Below are 19,571 nucleotides of genomic sequence, written 5' to 3'. Positions count from 1 at the left end.
TCTGTCCTTGACCCATTATTTCCCATTTATATTCTTCAATTCCTGCCCCTCTTGCTTTAATCTCCCTTTCAACAAAGATAAATCATCTAGTCCACAAAATGGTCTATAGACTGCTTCCACTTTCTCAGACCACATTCACATCTCATTCTCTTCACATCTACTGAAACTGTTACGTCCTAGGATACTCATGATTGACAAATCTTTTGATCCTATCTCACCTCTGCAGCATTAGACACTAAACACCTAGCTTTTTCTGGTCCTGCCCTGGCTTCCAGGACAAGTGGACATTTGTGGTTATCCTTTTCCGTCCCCGTCCCTCCTTTGTCTTTTAAACTTATTACACTCTTTCCTTCTTGGTTTGGCCACCTATTTCATCTCCTTCAATACTCACTTCTGCATCTATCCAACTTTTCCACTCTCACCTATATGTCCACTCCGAATCTCCACTTAAAATATAAGATCAACACTTCCAGATGTACTCCTTACACGGCCACTAGGATGTTACATTAGCATCTCAAACGCAACACACCAAACGGTTCCTCACCTTGTCATTCCTCTCCCTGCTCCCATCAATTCTTCCCCCTTTCCTCTCTCCAGCCTCTCTTCTCCCCACCAGTATCCCCTACTAGGCCCTCTCCTTCTCCTTTGGGAAATCACTGTCAGCAGAAATTTACTGAACTCCAGGGAACTAGCGTCTCGCCTAGATTGGGCCCAGAGGCCTCTCACAACAGCGGACAATAAAACGTCGTCCCTCAGGGCCTCTAAATTTAAGTTGCCGGCGCCAACGCGTTCTCTCTCCAGAACAGTTCTGCCGGAACAAAATTAACCCAAAGTCATTAGTCACCTTTCTTCCAGCTTCCTGACACGACCCAGGGACCGAATTTCTGTAAACCGTACAAGTGCCCGCGGGACAAGACAGCAGCCGCCAAAACACCAACTCCTTTCTCCACCCGCCCGCGCCGTTCGAATTTTAAAATCTCCGCCAGCGCTGACGTCATCACGCACGTGCGCGCGCGTGCGCAACTCTTATGCGCCGCTTCTCGTCGCGGGAACTCTGCGTATTGGTCGCGCCCCGCCTCCTTCCCCGGCACGCTAGCGTCTCCTGGTCGATGTAAGCGGCCCCTACGAAGTCTGGTAAGACCTTTAAAAGTTATCTCTGAAAACCTGAGCACTCTACGTCGCTGAGCAGCGGGCACAGCGCTCCAGATCCCTCGGGAAACGCTTTTTCCGTACAGCAACATGGCCGCGCCCGTTGACTCTTAGAAAAGGAGAAATTTTTTTCGTTTGCCCTGAAAGAGGCGTCTTGCATGACCGCTCTTTAGATGGGTGCTTGTTTTCATGATGCAAGCCTGGGAAGGCAGCATGCGCTTTTCTGACGAGGGACGCGGTGAGGTAGGAGATAGTGACTGTGGCTGCAGTCGGCTTCGAGGATCGCGCCGGGGTGGCCGCCGCTAGCCTTCGGGCTCGGAATTTGCTCGCTAGGGTTTCACGGTCCTCTAGTGGTGGCCTGCGAGAAGTTAGGTGGAATCCAAGTGGGTGGGGGTGAGGTGGGTGTGGAGCAGAGAAGTAGGAGCGAGTTAGTGAGAGGCGCGCTAAGCACAGTGGTTTACTTTACTAAAATAGGACTTCGCCGCTTCCTTGAGTTTGAACTCGGAGGCCAGAACTGCCCGGTAGCTGGAGAGCGGTCGGGGTGGGAGAAGAGCTCAGAGCCCGAGTCTGGGTACCTGGTTCTTGTGGCAGTTGTGCCGTTAACAGAATTGTAATTTTGGACACGTCACCTTTCCTGAGTTTCAGTCTTCTCGTCTAAATTTCTATCTTTTACTAATTACAGGACCTCCTCACAAGTGGTGACTGAAGGGAGGACCAATATGGGGATTACCACCACCTGTAGCATTTATTTGAGCAGTTGCTGTGTGTCAGGCACTGTGTACAGCACTTCATGTAGATTATCTCATTTAATTCTCTAAACTGCCCTCTAAGATGACATAAAAAATGATGAAATTGAGGCTCAGTGAAATCAAATAACTTGTCCATGGTCATATTGCTAATACATGGAGTTAGAAGTTTGAATCTAAATGCTGCCTTTATTAATTGTGCTATTAACCACTTATATATTATGTCTTCCTCTGTCGTGCTCTCAAGTTCTCCACTACACTAGATTTAGTAAGCAATATCCAGAACTGAAAACCGTCTTTTGAAAAAAGATAAGGAAGTTATGAAAAATCTAGTTGCTGGAGGAGAACCGCTCAGAACCAGTTAGAGATTTGGACTCTGCAATTTTGCTAGAGTTGAATGCTTCTGATGTGCTCTTAAAATTGCATTTTGCTCTGCCTAGACCAATCTTTCTTTTTACCCTTTTTGCACTCCGTTGGTAGCAGAGGTTAAGTAGGGCAATGATACTGGAGAATGGGCTGACTTACTGTGGTAAATGTAGCTTGAAAAAAGAACAGCCGGCCTGCTAACAACTCTTGAAAATCTGTGACCCTCTCTAGCTTTATCTCATTAAAAAGGGTGAATTCACATAGGTAATATGGTATTCTTTGCTTTGACAGGACATTCTCACCCTTTAAGGATTCAATGACTTCCTGACTAGGAGGATGTGGACCTAGTGGCTACATCCAAGAATGAAGCAGGAGGTTTTGTGGAGGGCCCAGGAAGATAGGAGGACCAAATTGGAATTCCAGAAATAAGATCAGGTTTTAACCCTCTTTTGCCAACTTGGTTGAAAATTTTGAATTATGAACCCCGAAATTAAAAGTTTATATGAAAACAATGCAGTTTTCCTTAACGTATCATGAATGTTAAATTCTTTTCTGTGTCCATGTCAAGTTTATATACATGTACATCACGTATACTTGTGTATATGAAATATATTTTCATTGAAATAGAGGACATTTAAGAACATAATATGAAAAGTTGGGTTTTACTTCTAGTCCCTAATTCCCAGAGTTTTTTTTTTTTAAGGAAGAGAATGTCTGTGGTGCACCAGCTGTCACCAGGATGGTTACTGGATCATCTTTCTTTCATTAACAAGATAAACTATCAACTTCACCAACAACATGAAGCATGTTGCAGTAAAAATGAGTCCACTTCTGTCCGCTTTAATTCTCTTCAAATGGATTCTGTGTCCTCTTTTGGAGCCCCTGCTACATTTGTTGCTTCTGACTCTACCACTAAGCCAGACAGTGATCATGGAGGAAATTGTGAAATGTTCATACAAAAATATGTTTTTCGATCTGAACTATTTGATGTCACCAAACCTTATATAACTTCAGCTATTCACAAAGAATGTCAACAAAAGAATGAAAAGGAAGATCTGATGAATGATGTTAAAAAAGAAAACTTCATTTCTATTATTGGAAAGGTAGAAACTTCTAAGAAATTTTTATTTTTCTACAGAACACACAAAAGAAATTTATTATTCCAATATCTCAAATATCTTGTGATTTACTAAATATAAAGAATAATCAATAAAGCATAAGAAGGCTTCAGCATATTCAGTGTAATTTTTAACTCTTTCCGAACATTCTACTATTCTTAGAAGACCAAATTTGGTTATTTCAAAAGTAAGCAAATTTGGCTCATAAGTGAATGCTCTGTAAATTAAGCAAACAGACAAAACTAAACAACAAAATAACCCTTTCTTCTTAGGTTTGTATTAATTGCATGTTTTTGCACCTATTTTTGTTCAAAAACATGCTTCTTTCTCTGCAAAATTCTAAAGCAGTGTATAGATTTTTGGGAGATTTTTAGAGATCTATCTCTTGGGGATAAGGTGATGTAATAAAAGTTTGGAAGAAGGGTGATATTTTTGAAAAGTTTCTAGTGATAAAAGTAGAAAGCTCCTATGGAAAATGTATATGTTCTTGAAGTATATATGTTTGTATATGCACTGGTGCAATCTTTTAGTAATATTTCGAGAATGCCATACAGGATCAAATTAATTATGCTTTAATACTTTTTATGTCTTTGAAGAGTTCAGAGGTGATTATACAAAGTTCATTTAAGATAGATTATATTAACGTTTTCTTTGTTAATAGGAATAGGAATAACATTCTCAGAGATAGGAATAACATTCATTACTCACCCAGCAAATGTTTGAGATCTTTCTTTGTGCTGTTGTACACATGGGGATAAAACAAGATAAACAAAGTCCCTGCCCTCATGGATCTTATAATTGAGTGAGGAATAAAGATATTAAATAAGAAAGCCTGTTGACAATTAGAATAAGGAAAGTAATAGAGATAATTTATTACATTGTTAGAGATACCTGAAGTAGAACTTTTAATATTCTTGTGATTTCTTGTATCTTTTCAACAAATATCATCTGCTATGCGTGAGGCATAGAAAAGAAAATATATAGTGTGTCTGAGATCTCAGTAAAATGGTATATAGATAATTTATCATTACTATTACTAATTCAAATAGTAACAAGCATTTGTAAAAGACTGTGCAGTTTACTTAGTTTGGACGTCTTTTAATGTTTAGACTCTTATGTTGGGTCAATTTCTCATTTTAATGTGGAAAATATATGAGCATATGTAAGGAATGTTATCTTGACAAAGCTTGCCTTATTTCTGATATGCTAAAGCAAATCGTACAATTCGCTTAACCTTAAGTCCATTTATTTATTCAGCCGACAAGCATTTATTGTTAGCCTGCTAGGAGTTTGCCACCATGTAAGCACTGGGGTTTCAGCAATAAAAAGTGCAAAGTCTATGCTCTATTTTACGCTCTCTTGCATGTTCTTTTCTTTGGAGTAATAGATATAGAACAGTGTTAATGTATCTGATTTGTACCTCGGATCAATCCTAGAGCTATTCAGAGTACCTTGGGATTTTTTTTTTTGTTCATAGCATGTGGATAGTTCCTTTCCTTAGAGTTGAAGAAAGTCGAGTATAATTATACCATATATATCAACTGATACATAACGCTAATAACTGTTTAGTATACAGTTTCAGTTTCCTTGTGTTCCATGGATGTCAGTGCTGCATTTTATCATATGGTACTAGTTCTTATTAATAGCAGATAAGGCTGAGACGACCTTTTACCACTCATTAAGTTTGTGGTAATAATAATAATAATAAAAAAATATTATTATTTGAGAATTATTAATATTTGAGTCCATACCCTTTCCTGATTTTGACCTCAATAGTCAATTATCACCTCTTAAAGACTGAGATATACAATATGGAAAATGTGATAAAGAAAAAAGAAATACTAATATATTTCAAAATATCAATATTGTGATAGATGGCAACATAATTTTCTCCGTGTAATTTATTCTTTAGAAGCGTAAAAGATGTGTTGTTTTCAATCAAGGTGAATTGGATGCTATGGAATACCATACAAAGGTAAGGTGTAAAATGTTCATTGATGACATTGGAAGATTAATGTGAAGTAGTGTGAACAGCCAGTATAAATAAGGATGTTCTTAAAAATTAAGCAATTATTTTGATCAAGGTTAGAATTTAGTAATGGAGTGATTTATTGTTACTTTTATAGTAATGAACAGTTCAAACCAGTTTTTATTAAAACTTCGTATACTTATATTTTACATATTTAACATAAGTAAATTTATGCTATCCTTGTTAAGTTTAGAAATTTTGTAAGTTTTAAAGTCTATTGCCCGTAGATAAAACAACTTACTAAGATAGTGGCAGAAGAAAGCATGAATAACGTGAAGGATGTATTTCTAGAACGTAGAGGTAAGTGAGATCTAGGCGTTAAAGAAATGAGAGGAAACAAGGGGTACACAGATTTTAAGCTTAACACTCTAAGTAACACCTTTGATATGGGAAAATTGGGGTTGGCATTCAGCTTAGGAGGGATGATAATAAGTAGACATGTTTAGACATGTTGAATTAATGTGATGGTAGGACATTAGATTTCTTTCTTTCTCTTTTTTGTGGTAAAATATACATGACGTAAAACTTAACATTTTAATGTGTATAATTCAGTGGCATTAAGTACATTCACAGTATTGTGCCATCATCACCACTATCCATCTCCAGAACTTTTTCATCATCCCAAATAGAATCTGTACCCGTTAAACAATAACTCCCCATTTCCCTCTTCCCCAAGCCCCTGGCAACCTCTATTCTACTTTCTGTCTTTCTGAATTTGCCTGTTTTAGGTATCTCATATAAGTGGAATCATGCAATATTTATCCTTTTGTATCTAATTTATTTCACTGAGCATACCTCAATGTCTTCAAGGTTTACCCATGCATCAGAATTTCATTTGTTTTTTTTACTTTTTTTTTTTTTTTTTTTTTTTGTGAGGGGATCAGCCCTGTGCTAACATCCGCCAATCCTCCTCTTTTTTTTTTTTTTTTTTTTTTGCCGAGGAAGACGGCCCTGGGCTAACATCCGTGCCCATCCTCCTCCACTTTATATGGGACGCCGCCACAGCGTGGCCTGCCAAAGCAGTGCATCGGTGCGTGCCCGGGATCCGAACCAGCGAACCCCGGGCCGCCGCAGCGGAGCGCGCGCACCCAACCGCTTGTGCCACCGGGCCGGCCCCTCATTTGTTTTTAAGGTTGAATAATATTTCATTGTACCACATTTTGTTTATCCATTCACTTGTTCAAGGACATTTGAATTCTTTCCACCTTTTGGCCATTGTGAATAATGTTGCTATGAATGTTGGTGTACACTATTTGAGTCTCTGCTTTCAATTCTTTTGGGTATATACCCAGTTGTGGAATTGCTGAATCATATGGTAACTTTATGTATAACTTTTTGACGAACTGCCAAACTTGTTTTCCACAGCAGTCGCACCATTTTACATTCCCACCAGCAACGCACAGGGGTTCCAATTTCTGCACACTCTCATCAATACTTGTTATTTTCTGTTTTTTAAAAATATTTATAATAGCCATCCTAATGGGGCTGGAGTGGTATCTCATTGTAGTTTTCATTAATACATTGGATTTTAAATATATTGAAGATAGCTGAATACATAAATGCTATATCCTTCAATACCAAAAGTCTACTCTATTTTATTAATGTGCCTGTTGCCTGGGAATGCCACTTCCAAGATTAAGTTGCAGAAATATGCAAAAATCCGGAGTCTGATATTATATAAGAAAGATTAATAATTTACTTTAAGAGGTTAAATTAGAGAATAGAATTTTGTGAATTTATGTATATTCAGACTGCTAAATACTTGTGATTGTTAATGATAATTATAAATTATGAAATGTGTGCCGCAGAATGGAATCAAACTCTTAAAAAGTCATAGAACAGAATATTTGCAAAATCTAATTTAGAGCTTTTTTAGCTTTGGTAATAAGTTTGAATAAAGATGGTATATGGCCATTTTATTATCAATTAACAATTTTATAGAAATTAGAATCTATTTGCTGTAGCATTCAGGGATGAACTTTTAAAAAGGTTGGTACTAGGACTGTTAATAGCCAAGCTATGTAGGTGACTTTAAAAACATATATTAAGGAAAATCCTGGAGTAGAGCTTGCCTTATTATTTTCTGAATCTGTCTACCTGTACCCCTTCCTTCCTTCTTTTCTAGTTCACTTGTTCATTTATACATTTATCCATTCACTCACTCATTAATTAATTCAATTTTTAAAAAAATTTCATTTATTTATTTTTCCCCCAAAGCCCCAGTAGGTAGTTGTATGTCATAGCTGCACATCCCTCTAGTCACTGTATGTGGGACGCGGCCTCAGCATGGCCGGAGAAGTGGTGCGTCGGTGCGCGCCCAGGATCCGAACCCGGGCCGCCGGCAGCGGAGCGCGCGCACCCAACCGCTAAGCCACAGGGCCGGCCCTAAATTAATTCAATTTACTTACAAATATTCATTGTTGCCAACTGTATACGAGACACCATGTCAGCCCTAGGACTTCAGGAGAGGTTCACAGATATAGTCCTTCTATCTCAGAACTGCTTATGTTCCTGAGGGACGCAATTAAACTAAACTACTGTATAGTATAAAAAGCACTATCATAGGAGAATTCTGGGATACTATGAGGGCGCCTAGGATGGGTGTCGAACCCAAACTTGAGGGTGGTGTCAAGGAAAGCTTTATGGAGGCGGTGATTTTGTTTAAGCTGAGTCCTTACAAGTAGGTATTAATCATATAAAGGGGGTGATGAAGAGTATTCTAGGCTTAGAGAATAATAGCATTTGCTAATAGTTCAGAAACAAGGTGGAATAAGACTTTTTCAAGGAAATGAAAAAGATTCAGGATGGCTGGACTGTGGAATATGAAGGAGAGAGTGGTTAGAAGTGAAACTGGGGAGATAAGAAGTAGCAGATCATGTAAGGTTTCATTTTAAGACATTTAGACTTAATTCTAAGGGTATTGGGAAGCTTCTGAAAACAGATGACATGATCAGATTTGCATTTTATTCAATTTATTTAATATTAATCTTATTTATTTTTGGATAGGGAGTACATTCATATGGTAAAGTTTAAAATGTACAAACAGTATACAGTGAAAAGTCTTCCTCTAATCCCTAACCCTCAGTCACCTGCTTCCTCCTCTCAGTGTATCTGTCCAGTGGTGGTGTTCCTATACGAAAGACAGTATGTACATGTATTCCCCTTCCTGTTTTTATTTAGATGGTAGTATACTTCACAGACTTTTGCACCTGGCTTTTTTCCCTTCACTGAAACATACTTTACAAATTGTTTTATATCTCATTGTCTTTCATACTTTTATTTATTTAGTTTTTAATTGCTGACATTTAGATATATTATACGCATGCCATTTTCCACACGTATGTGTGTATCTGCAGGATAAATTTCAAAAAGTTGAATTCCTGGGTTAGAGGGTTTGAAAATGATGATAGATTTTGCCAAATTGCTGCTATAGAGGTTGTATCATCTTATTAGCACACGAGAAATATGTAATTTTGCCTGTTTTCCCACATCCTTACTGTCATAGTGTGTTACCATTGTTTTTGATCTTTGCTAATCTGATAGGTAAAAAGTAGTATTTCAGTACGGTTTTAATTTGCATTTCTCTTATTATGAGTGTAGTTAAGCATTTTTACATATGTTTAATAACCATTTGTATTTCTTGTTATGTGAATGAACTGTTTGTTTCTTTTGCATACTTAAAATTGGGTTTTCCTTTTTATTAATTTATAGGAGGTCTTTATATGTTAGGGAAACTGGCTCTTTGTCTATGATATAAATTGCAAATATATTTTTACCAATTTGTCGTTTTAATTAAATTAATTAATTTATTTTTGTGAGGAAGATTGTCTCTGAGCTAACATCTGTGCCAGTCTTCCTCTGTTTTGTATGTGGGATGCTGCCACAGCATGGCTTGATGAGTGATATGTAGGTCTGTACTCTCTGGGCCACTGAAGCAGAGTGCGTGAACTTAACCACTTTGCCATTGGCCCGGCCCCTTGGCTTTTTAATTTTAATTATGATGTTTTTTTGCCACACACAGAATATTATATTTTTATTTAGTTGAATTTATTCATCTTTTTCTTTCATGGCTTCTGGATTTTCGAGTTGTAATTAGAAAGGTATTCCATCTTCAAGGGTTTAAAAGAATTTTCCCATGTTTTCTTCTAGAACATTTATGGTTTTCACATTTATATACTTGATCTGTTTAGATTTCGTTCTGGTATAAAGTGTGAAGTATGGATCCAACTTTTTTTTTTTTCCTGGATGACTACCCATTTATCCTGCTATCATTTATCAAGTTTTTCCCTGCTGATTTGAGATGCTAGATATACTAAATTCACATATGTATTTGAGTTTATTTCTGGACTTTAAGTCTTATTTAATTTAAATTTATTTGTCTATTTATTTGCCAGTCTCTTTTGAGATTTTATAATATGAATATGTTTTGATATTTGGGAGTACTCATCCCTCTCCCCTCCCATTCTCTCCTCATTGCTCCTCTTTTACAGAGTTTTCCTGTTTTTTTGTTTGTTTATTTTCCTATATGAATTTTAGGATCAATTTTAATATCTAGTTAGAAGAAAACCTATTGAAATTTTTATGGCATCAAGCTAAACTTATAAATTAAATTAAGGGATTATTGACATCTTTAAGATATTAATGATTCTGCCCCAAAACATGAATGTCTTTCCATTTGTTTAAATTTGTGTTGTCATTCTGTAAAATTTTCTTTGTAAAGGTCTTGCAAATTTCTTGTTAAGTTGCAGTAGTTTTTTTTGAATCTCTTGGATTTTCCTAGTAATACTTATAACTCCTGCAAATATTAATAGTTTTACTTACACCTTTCCAATTATTATATCTCTAATTTATTTCTCTTCTCTAATTGTATAGGCTGGAAATACAGTACAATATTAAATAATATTTGTAAGATTATCTATCCTTGTGTTGTTCCTGGCTTAGTGGGGATGATTTCTTCATTAAACATAATACTGGGTTTTGGGCTGAGTTAGAAATAACATGTTAAGGAAGTTTCCATCTATTCTTATTTATTGAGTGTTTTTATCAAACAGTTATTGAATTGTATCAAATGTTTTTTAAGCATCTATGGAGATTGAATAGATGGTTTTTCTCCTGATATTTTCCTTTGATTTTTCCTCATATGTAACCATCCTTGCATTTGTAGTATATATTCCAAATGATCATGGTGTATTATTTTCCAAATTTTCTGCTGGATTTTATTTTTTATTGTGGCAAAATATGCATATCATAAAATTTACCACTTTAACCATTTTAGGTGTACAATTCAGTGGCACTAAGTACATTCACTTTGTTATACAAGCATCACCGTTGTTCATCTCCAGAACTTTTCCATCATCCCAAACTCAAATTCTACCCATTAAACAATGACTCCCCACCTCTCCTTCCCTCAGCCCCTGGTGACCACTATTCTACTTTCTGTCTTAATGAATTTGCCTATTTTAGGTACCTTATATATTCTATGATTAGAATCATATAATACTTGTCCTTTTATGTCTGGCTCCTTTCACTTAGTGTAATGTTTTCATGGTTCATCCATGTTGTAGCATGTATCAGATTTTTATTCCTTTTGAAGGCTGAATAATATTCAATTGTAGTATGTAAATACCACATTTTGTTTATCTCTTCGTTTATTCATGGACATTTGGGTTGTTTCCACCTTTTGGCTATTGGGAATAATGCTGCCATGAACACGAGTGTACAAATAGCAGTTCGAGTCCCTGCTTTCACTTCTTTTGAGAATATACCCAGAAGTGAAATTGTTGGATCATATGATAATTCTATTTCTAATTTTTTGACAAACCACCATATTGTCTTCCATAGTGGCTGTATCATTTTCCCTTCCCACCAGCCATGTGCAAGGGTTCCAATTTCTCCATATCCTCTCCAATACTTGTTATTTTCTTTTTCTTTCTTTTTTGTTTTTAATAGCCTTCCTAATGGGTGTGAACGGTATCTCATTGTGGTAGTGATTTGCATTTCCCTAATGGTTTGTAATGTTGAGCATCTTTTTCTGTGCTGTTGGTCATTTGTATATCTTCTTTAGAGAAATGTCTGTTAATGGTCCTTGGCTCATTTTTAAATTGGGTTTGTTTTTGAGTTTTAGGAGTCCTTTATATATTCTGGATATCAATCCCTTCAGATACATGATTTGATATCAAGTATATTCAAAGAACCAGCTGTTAACTTAGTTAATTTTCTTTACTATCTCTCTTGTATTTTGTTGATATCTGCTCTTGATTATTATTATCTTCCTATTGGTTTACTTTGCTAACTTCTTAAAGTGGAACCTTAGGTCAGTGAATTTAGATCTTTTTCTTTTCAAATATAAGCACTTAAGGCTGTAAGTTTCTCCTAGAATCACTGCTTTAGTTGCATTCCACATATTTTGATATTTTGTATTTTTACTTTTATTCAATTCAAAATATTTTCTAATTTTCCTTGTGATGTCATCTTTGACCTATATGAATTATTTAGAAGTGTGCTATTTCATTCCCAGATATTTGAGGTTTATCTGTGTATCTTCTTGTTATTGATTTCTAACTTAAATCCGTTGGGGTATAAGAATATACGCGGATAATGTCTATCGTTTTAAATGTATTGAGCCTTATTTTATGGTCCAGCATATGAATTATCTTTGTGACTATACCATGTGCTATTTTTATATATTCTTTTCAAATATATATTTTATAGTTGTTGGATGCAGTGTTCTATGACTGTTAGTTCGATCCAGTTGGTTGATAGTGTTATTCAGAACTTCTCTGTGTTTAGAGATTTTGGGTTTAAATGGTCTGTCAATTGCTGAGTAGATTTTGTTAGGTGAATTTAGAGTGGTGTTTAGTCAAAGGCTAATTATTCCCTTTTACTGATGCAAGATCTGTCTGATCTACCCAGTACCCCTGTCATGAACTGTGACAGGTCTGAGATTTTACCCTATTTGGAAGCTAACAAGTTAGCACGTTTAGACCTAAGATTTTATTAAAATAGGTTTGGATCTAAGATTTTGTTAAAATAAGGATTTTATTGCTCCCAGCATAGCAGGAAGCATGTACCTCAGGTCCCACATGGATGATGCCAAGCAGCTTCATTGCATGCTGTACATGCAGTAGATTTGATTTATAGCTGAAGAATTCCAAGCTTCGGGAACCCCAATCTTTTAAATGGGTTGCAAACAAACCTGTCCAACCTTTTGCTTTAGAGGGAGCCTTTATTAACCTGGACAGCAAACAAATCTGCCCTCTGCCTTGGAAGGAGATGCAATCTCCTTCCTCTATGCTGTACAAATATCCTTGAAAATTTATTCCAGATCAAAAACTGTCAGTGCCTCTGCTTACACAGAGACCCATGGTGAATTGTCTCCTAATTGCCCTGTGAATCATGAGATTTTCCATCTGAGTGTTGGAAACAGGCATTATTCTTGGCCGTGTGGGAGCTCCAGGCACTGATTCTTCTAGTCCTTTTGGCTGAACCCCTTTTCCTGGCCTTGGTTAATTCCCTCACACACTTGAGCAGATCAGTACTTAGGGGAGTTTCTCCGGTGTGACTACCTGCAGATCTACAGGGTTCTCTCTTTGTGTAGCTGTTTCCTCTCTGGTACTCTGTCCTGTAAACTCTGTCTTGGCCTCCTCATATTCTCAGCTTTGTCTCCTCAACCCTGGATTTCTTCCAGGCTCTGCCCAGATTCTTCTTTCCTGTGGCCTGGAAACTCTCCAGGCAGTTAGCTGGGGCAGTCAGGGCTTACCTGATTTCTTTCACTGTCCTTTCTTGCTAGATGTCCAGTGTCTTGAAAGCTGTTGTTCCTTTTATTCCATGTTGTTTGGAAGTGAAAGTCTGTGGCTGCTTTGAACATTTTCTCTTTCTCATTCATTTTCAGCAATTTGGTTATGATGTTCCTTAATGTAGTTTTCTCCTCCTCTTCTGTTTGTTGAGCTTGGATCTGTGAATTTGTAGTCTTCAGCAAATTTGAAAGTTTTCGGCCATTGCCTCCTCAAATATTTTTTCTTTCACCTTCGTTTTGGACACTTTTATTGCATTGTTCTCAAGTGCACTAATCTTTTCTTCTTCGGTGTCTGCTGTTAATCCAATCTAATGTATTTTTCATTTCTGCATTGTAGTTTTCATCTCTAAAATCTTGATTTGGTCTTTTTTATGGTTTCTATGTCTCTTCTTAACATGCTTGTTTTTTTCTTTACATTTTTTAACATATGAATATGGTTATAATAAGTGCCTTAATATCCTTTTCTACTTTTTTTCCCTAATCTTTTAAAATGGGCTGTGAGTAAACCTATCCAACTTTTTCTACTAATTGTGTCATTCCTGTGTGTTTCTATTGAGTGATTTTTCCCTGTTATATTGTGTTGCATTTTCCTGCTTCTTTATATTCCTGGTAATTTTTTATTTTTTGTAAGACATTTTAATTTTAGTTTTGTAGGTACTAGATATATTTATATTCCTGTAAATATTCTTGAGCTTTGTTCTTGGACAAAGTTAACTTGAAACTGGTTGATCCTTTTGAGACTTCCTTTAAAGTTTTGAGACTTTCTTTAAGCTTTTTTAGTTTGGACCAGAGCAGACTTTAGTCTAGAGCTATTTTCTTCCACCACTACTGAGGCAATACCCTTCCAAGTACTCTACCTGATGCCCTGTAAGTTATGAGATTTTCCATTTTGGCTGGTGGGAGCACTAAGTATTCCCAGCCCTGTGTGAGCTCTGCAAATTGTACCCTCTGATCATTTCATCTCTTTCTTTCCCTGATCTTGGGTAGTTTCATCACATGTGTGTGCTGATCACCACTCAGCTGGAGACTTGAGTAGATCTGCAGCTCTTAGGAGCTTTGTCTCTACACAGCTCTCTCCTCTCTGGTATCATGCCCTGCAAACTCTAGCTACCTTCTCTAGACTTTCCAGCTCCATCTCCTCAGCTCAGAGAAACTCTTGGACTCTGAATGGGTCACTTCCTTGCGCTCCTGCCTGGAAACTTTCTCAAGGCAGTAAGCTGGAGCAAGCATTTGTTTCTCTTTTTTTAGGGACCACTGTTCTGCACTACTTGAAATCCAACCAAGGTCTAAAACTCTTTTTTAAAAATTACATTTTGTACGTTTTAAGAAAGTAATCTGAAAGGTTAATCTGATCTCTGGTATTCCATCTTGTACAGAAGCTGAACTTGGCTTTTAATTTTATAATTATTGTAGTTGTATTTTTGCAGAACTTTGTTTATATGTTCATTTAACAATTACTTTTTTCTTTCTTTACAATTCAAGCACTATTTTATTAAATCAAGGATATGTTCTTTTTTTTTTTTTTGTGAGAAAGACTAGCCCTGAGCTAACATCTGATGCCGATCCTTCCCTTTTTTCTTGAGGAAGATTGGCCTTGAGCTAACATCCATGGCCATCTTCCTCTACTTTATATGGGACGCCGCCACGGCATGGCTTAACAAGCAGTGCATCGGTGCGCGCCCGGGATCCAAACCTGCGAACCCCGGGCTGCCGCAGCGAAGCGTGCGCACTTAACCGCTTGCCCCACTGGGCTGGCTCCAAGCATATGTTCATTTTAAAATTAGATCCCTAGAAAAATTTAAGATTAAATGTTGTGATTTAAACTTAATTCTCTTTATAGATTAGAAATTCTCTTTTCTTCTAGAAACATTTGTATTATCAAATTTTATAAAATTTATTTTATAAATTTTTAAGGATATATTTTCTTATATAAATTGTTTGGTTATTGTAAGTGAATTTGTGAGATTTGTTTCATTCTACAATTAGGAAACAGCAGTTCAAAGGCATACTCACACATTCTTATCTGTTCATTGTAGTGTAGAATTGTTTTACTGTAAGCAATAAGAATGTTGATTTCAATCCATAAATTCAGATATTCAAAGTATGATATTCAGAACAATTTAGAAGATTGTTTTAATGTCAGTGACCTTTTAATGCACTTAAAAATTTTTTTCTTACAGATCAGGGGGCTCATTTTGGATGGTTCTTCACAGTTAATCCAAGAAGGTCTTAAAAGTGGCTTTCTTCATCCACTTCCTGAAAAACAGGACAAGTGTAGTGAGCGCATTACTTTACCACTTGATACTTGCAATTTGTCAGAATTATGTGAAATGGCAAAGCATTTGCCTTCCCTGAATGAAATAGAACTTCAGACGTTGCAATTGATGGAAGATGATATGGTTACAGAGCAGGATTTATTTTCACGAGTTGTTGAAAACAACTCTAGCTTTACAAAAATGATTACTTTAATGGGACAGAAATACCTGCTGCCACCAAAAAGCAGTTTTCTTTTGTCTGACATTTCTTATATGCACCCACTTCTGAACTGTAAGTAATTTTTATGTTTATTATTAGAAAAAGATAATTTTTCTGTGGCCTCAAAAGTCAAGAGCTAATCTGAATGTTAAATGAGGGTCAACATTTATGAGGATACAGCAAACAATTTTCTCAGTGTAATTTTTCTTTTTTTTTGGTGAGGGAGATTGGCCCTGAGCTAACATCTGTGCCAGTCTTCCTCTGTTTTGTATGTGGGACACCACCACAGCATGGCTTGACAAGCAGTGTGTAGGTCCACGCCCAGCATCCAAACCTGCGAACCCTGGGCCACTGAAGTGGAATGCACGAACTTAACCACTATGCCACTGCGCTAGCCCCAGTGTAATTTTTCTTTTCTTTTTTCTTTTTTTTTTGTGAGGAAGATCAGCCCTGAGCTAACATCCAATGCCAATCCTCCTCTTTTTTTTTTTGCTGAGGAAGATTGGCCCTGAGCTAACATCTGTGCCCATCTTCCTCTACTTTATATGGCGTGCTGCCACAGCATGGCTTGACAAGTGGTGCATCGGTGTGTGCCTGGGATCTGAACCTGTGAACCCTGGGCCGCCGAAGCAAAGTGCGCGCGCTTAACCACTGTGCCGGCCCCTAATTTTTCCTTTAAATTCAATTTTAGGTACTGACTTTTGATTTAAAAATAATTTTCAAATTCTTACTATGAACAAAGGGTCAAAAACTAACTAGTCCCCAAGAGAGCAAATACAGTCACTGCTCATTTGTAGAAATTCAGGATACAATTGGGTTTGACCAAGTAACTTTATTTAACTTTTCTTTATAGCAAATTAGAAACACTTCAGATATGAATATTTATCCCCAAACCATTCCTAGTCTTTTAGGTTATACTTCAGGCTAATGTTCAATTTTGTTGTCTAAAATTTCTTGACGTATTTTTCTGTATAAAGTTAAAAATTTTAAATATTGAAGTCCACAGTCCCATAGACCTGAGTTTGAATTTAGATTCTGAAGCTTAACTAACTGTAGTCTTTGCGCTATTCACTCCACAAAACTGAGCCTCAGTTTCCTAATCTGTAGAATGAATATGATAATAATTACTTCTGAGGATCATTTTGAGGATTAAATGAGATAATCTGCGGGCCGGCCCCATGGCTTAGCGGTTAAGTGCGCGCGCTCCCCTGCTGGCGGCCCGGGTTCGGATCCCGGGCGTGCACCGATGCACCGCTTCTCCGGACATGCTGAGGCTGTGTCCCACATACAGCAACTGGAAGGATGTGCAGCTATGACATACAACTATCTACTGGGGCTTTGGGGGGAAAAAATAAATAAATAAAATCTTTAAAAAAAAAAAAATGAGATAATCTGCATCAGTTGCTTATCTCAGTGATTTATGTTTTTATGGCACCTTTTTTTTTTGTTTTTTTGTGAGGAAGATTCAGTCCTGAGCTAACATCCATGCCAATCCTCCTCTTTTTGCTGAGGAAGACTGGCCCAGGGCTAACTTCTGTGCCCATCTTCCTCAACCTCATATGGGACGCCGCCACAGCATGGCCTGACAAGCAGTGCGTCGGTGTGCACCCAGGATCCGAACCTGGGCCGCCAGCAGTGGAGTGTATGCACTTAACCACTACGCCATGGGGCCGGCCTATATGTTTTTAATAAATTATAACTATTATAATATTCTAAGGGATGAGTTAGGTAAGAGGCGTATTGATCAAATTGAATTTACTCTGCTATTTATTGTTATTTGGACATTTTATAGCAAAATTTTAAGTTATTAAATAACATAGCTTATTAATGAAAAGCTTCTTTTAATTGCTATCAAGCCATCTTACACATGAGTAGTTATTCATATCACAATGTCATAAATTCTTCAAGGTAAATGACAGGATAACAAATTAATGAGAAAATTATGCTCTGAACATTTTTTCCATTCTTTTTGATCTTTGTTACTCTAATAGTTTAAAAACTGTTACTTGTTATTTTAATTTGCATTCTTTTGATTACTTATGAGATTGTACATTTACAAAAATATACCTAGGTTTATAAAAACAGGAGAAGGGACAGCTCTTCCTTACCGTAAAATTCCAATTAATAAATGAGGGTGGAATGATGGAACTAGAAAATTTCCATTTGGCCAACACCATAGTAATTGGATATCAAAAGAGTGGGTGAAAAGATGAGACACAGGGTATTTACAGTCTTTAAGTAACTCCTCATAAAGATACTTATTAATTAAAAAGGGAAAACTGGAGAAACCTGACAGACAACACTTTAACCAAGTAACTAAAGGTAGTGTTACCAATAGTGAGACATTTTGGCTTCCTGTACATGTTGCTCAGACAAGGGCACAGCACTGCTTAGGTAGTACTCTTGCCAAAAATAAATAACCTAAATTTAATCATGAGGAAATACCAAATCTAGGTTGAAGGACATTCTATAAAACTGGCCGGTAGCCTTCCAAAGTGTCTAGGTCATAAAAGACAAAGAAAGACTGAGGAACTTTCCCAGATTGGAGGAGATTTAGGAGATGTGGCAACTAAATGCAATGTGTAATTCTGGTTTGGATCCTGGACCATAAAAAAGGACACTAGTAGACAATTGAGGAAATTTTATTATAATCAATATATCAGTTATAAGACTGATTATTACAAAATAAAAAGTTAAAAACGAGTAAAGCAAAAAACAAAACAAAACAAAACAACTCTCCTAGGTTTGAAAAGGCCATATTAAGACTTATAGAGCATTTACAAGTTATTGGTGTCTAGCTAGGTAAGCTGTAGTTATTTTCAGGTAGTCTTTGTAAAATAACAATAGGTGAAATTATGTTAAAATCCCAGAGGTACTGAATTACAAGGGAAATCTCTTACTTTGTTTTAGGTAAGTTATTCTATTTGAATAAATACCACAAATCCTTTTGTTACATTCCATTATATTTGTGTTTGTAGTGAATGCACTTCAGTTTTGAAGAACATGTTTAGTGTTTAAAGTGATCACATAAAGAAGATATTTTGTGAAATTGTATCTTTGTTTTCAGGTAGGAAAACATATGATGTAATTGTGATAGATCCACCATGGCAGAACAAATCAGTTAAAAGAAGTAACAGGTAAGTGTAAATAAATTATCTGTTAAATATGCTTTCTAAAAGTTATTGTCCTTTGTTTTTTTTTTTTTTTAAAAACAGTTATTTTAATTTAATTTATTTATTTTTCCCCCAAAGCCCCAGTAGATAGTTGTATGTCATAGCTGCACATCCTTCTAGTTGCTATATGTGGGACGCAGCCTCAGCATAGCCAGAGAAGTGGTGCATCTGTGCGCGCCGGGGATCCGAACCCAGGCCGCCAGCAGCAGAGTGCGCGCACTTAACCGCTAAGCCACTGGGCAGGCCCTTGTCCTTTGTACTTTCTAGTTACATATGCTAAAAGCATTCTTTGTGATATAGGTTATCTGAAACTACCAAAAAACTTTAGCTTTAAAATTTTAATTCCCCTAACTAGATAGTTCTCTTGAACTAGAACTGTATATAGGTGTAAGAATGTCAAGAGTAATATATTTATTAATGACTTAAGTTATTGACTGAACCAGTTCAGGAATGTTTTTGTAATACCAAAGGGCAACATTTTTGCCTTCTTTGATATCAAATTCTAAAGTTTAGAAATATGTGCTAAAATATAGTTTTCCTTAATAACCTGCTATGATTGAATTTGTCTAATTCTTAAATTTATTTTATGTCACCATTTTTGTTTATGTCACCTCTTAGAGTGATAAATTCAATTAGTTACTAAGATGATATTTCCATTTAAAAGCTTTTTAAAAACTTTCAGTTTTCCCCTCTAGTTCTAGTGAATGTCCTGTTTCCTCT

At 36.5% G+C, this 19,571-nt stretch overlaps 2 protein-coding genes across 10 annotated transcripts in view; one reads left to right on the top strand and one right to left on the bottom strand.

Moving 5' to 3' along the window:
- NDC80 (NDC80 kinetochore complex component) overlaps positions 1-971 on the bottom strand; it is a 46,832-nt gene extending 45,861 nt beyond the window's left edge. Inside the window, exon 1 of the mRNA XM_004421024.3 lies at positions 845-971. The gene's annotated coding sequence lies outside the window, so the exon portion shown is untranslated. The remainder of the gene's footprint in view (positions 1-844) is intronic.
- A 60-nt stretch (positions 972-1,031) lies between these two features.
- The window catches only part of METTL4 (methyltransferase 4, N6-adenosine), a 131,405-nt gene continuing 112,865 nt past the window's right edge, over positions 1,032-19,571 (top strand). For 4 of the 9 annotated variants that reach the window (XM_087439045.1, XM_087439043.1, XM_087439046.1 and 1 more), the window contains exons 1-6: positions 1,043-1,134; positions 2,553-2,696; positions 2,965-3,364; positions 5,292-5,354; positions 15,384-15,750; positions 18,746-18,815. In XM_087439045.1, the coding sequence (XP_087295171.1) occupies positions 2,972-3,364; positions 5,292-5,354; positions 15,384-15,750; positions 18,746-18,815 (893 nt within the window). In that variant the 5' untranslated portion in view covers positions 1,043-1,134; positions 2,553-2,696; positions 2,965-2,971. Of the gene's footprint in view, positions 1,135-1,177; positions 1,393-2,552; positions 2,697-2,964; positions 3,365-5,291; positions 5,355-15,383; positions 15,751-18,745; positions 18,816-19,571 lie in introns of those variants that run through there. The other 5 variants (XM_087439042.1, XM_087439047.1, XM_014780284.2 and 2 more) reach the window with 5 other exon arrangements.

The sequence above is a fragment of the Ceratotherium simum genome, chromosome 14, assembly GCF_057802395.1.
Source record: "Ceratotherium simum simum isolate JZ-2026a chromosome 14, ASM5780239v1, whole genome shotgun sequence".
Lineage (NCBI taxonomy): Eukaryota > Metazoa > Chordata > Mammalia > Perissodactyla > Rhinocerotidae > Ceratotherium > Ceratotherium simum.
Note: the sequence above shows the minus strand (reverse complement) of the source record. Positions and strands in the feature narration are given on the sequence as shown.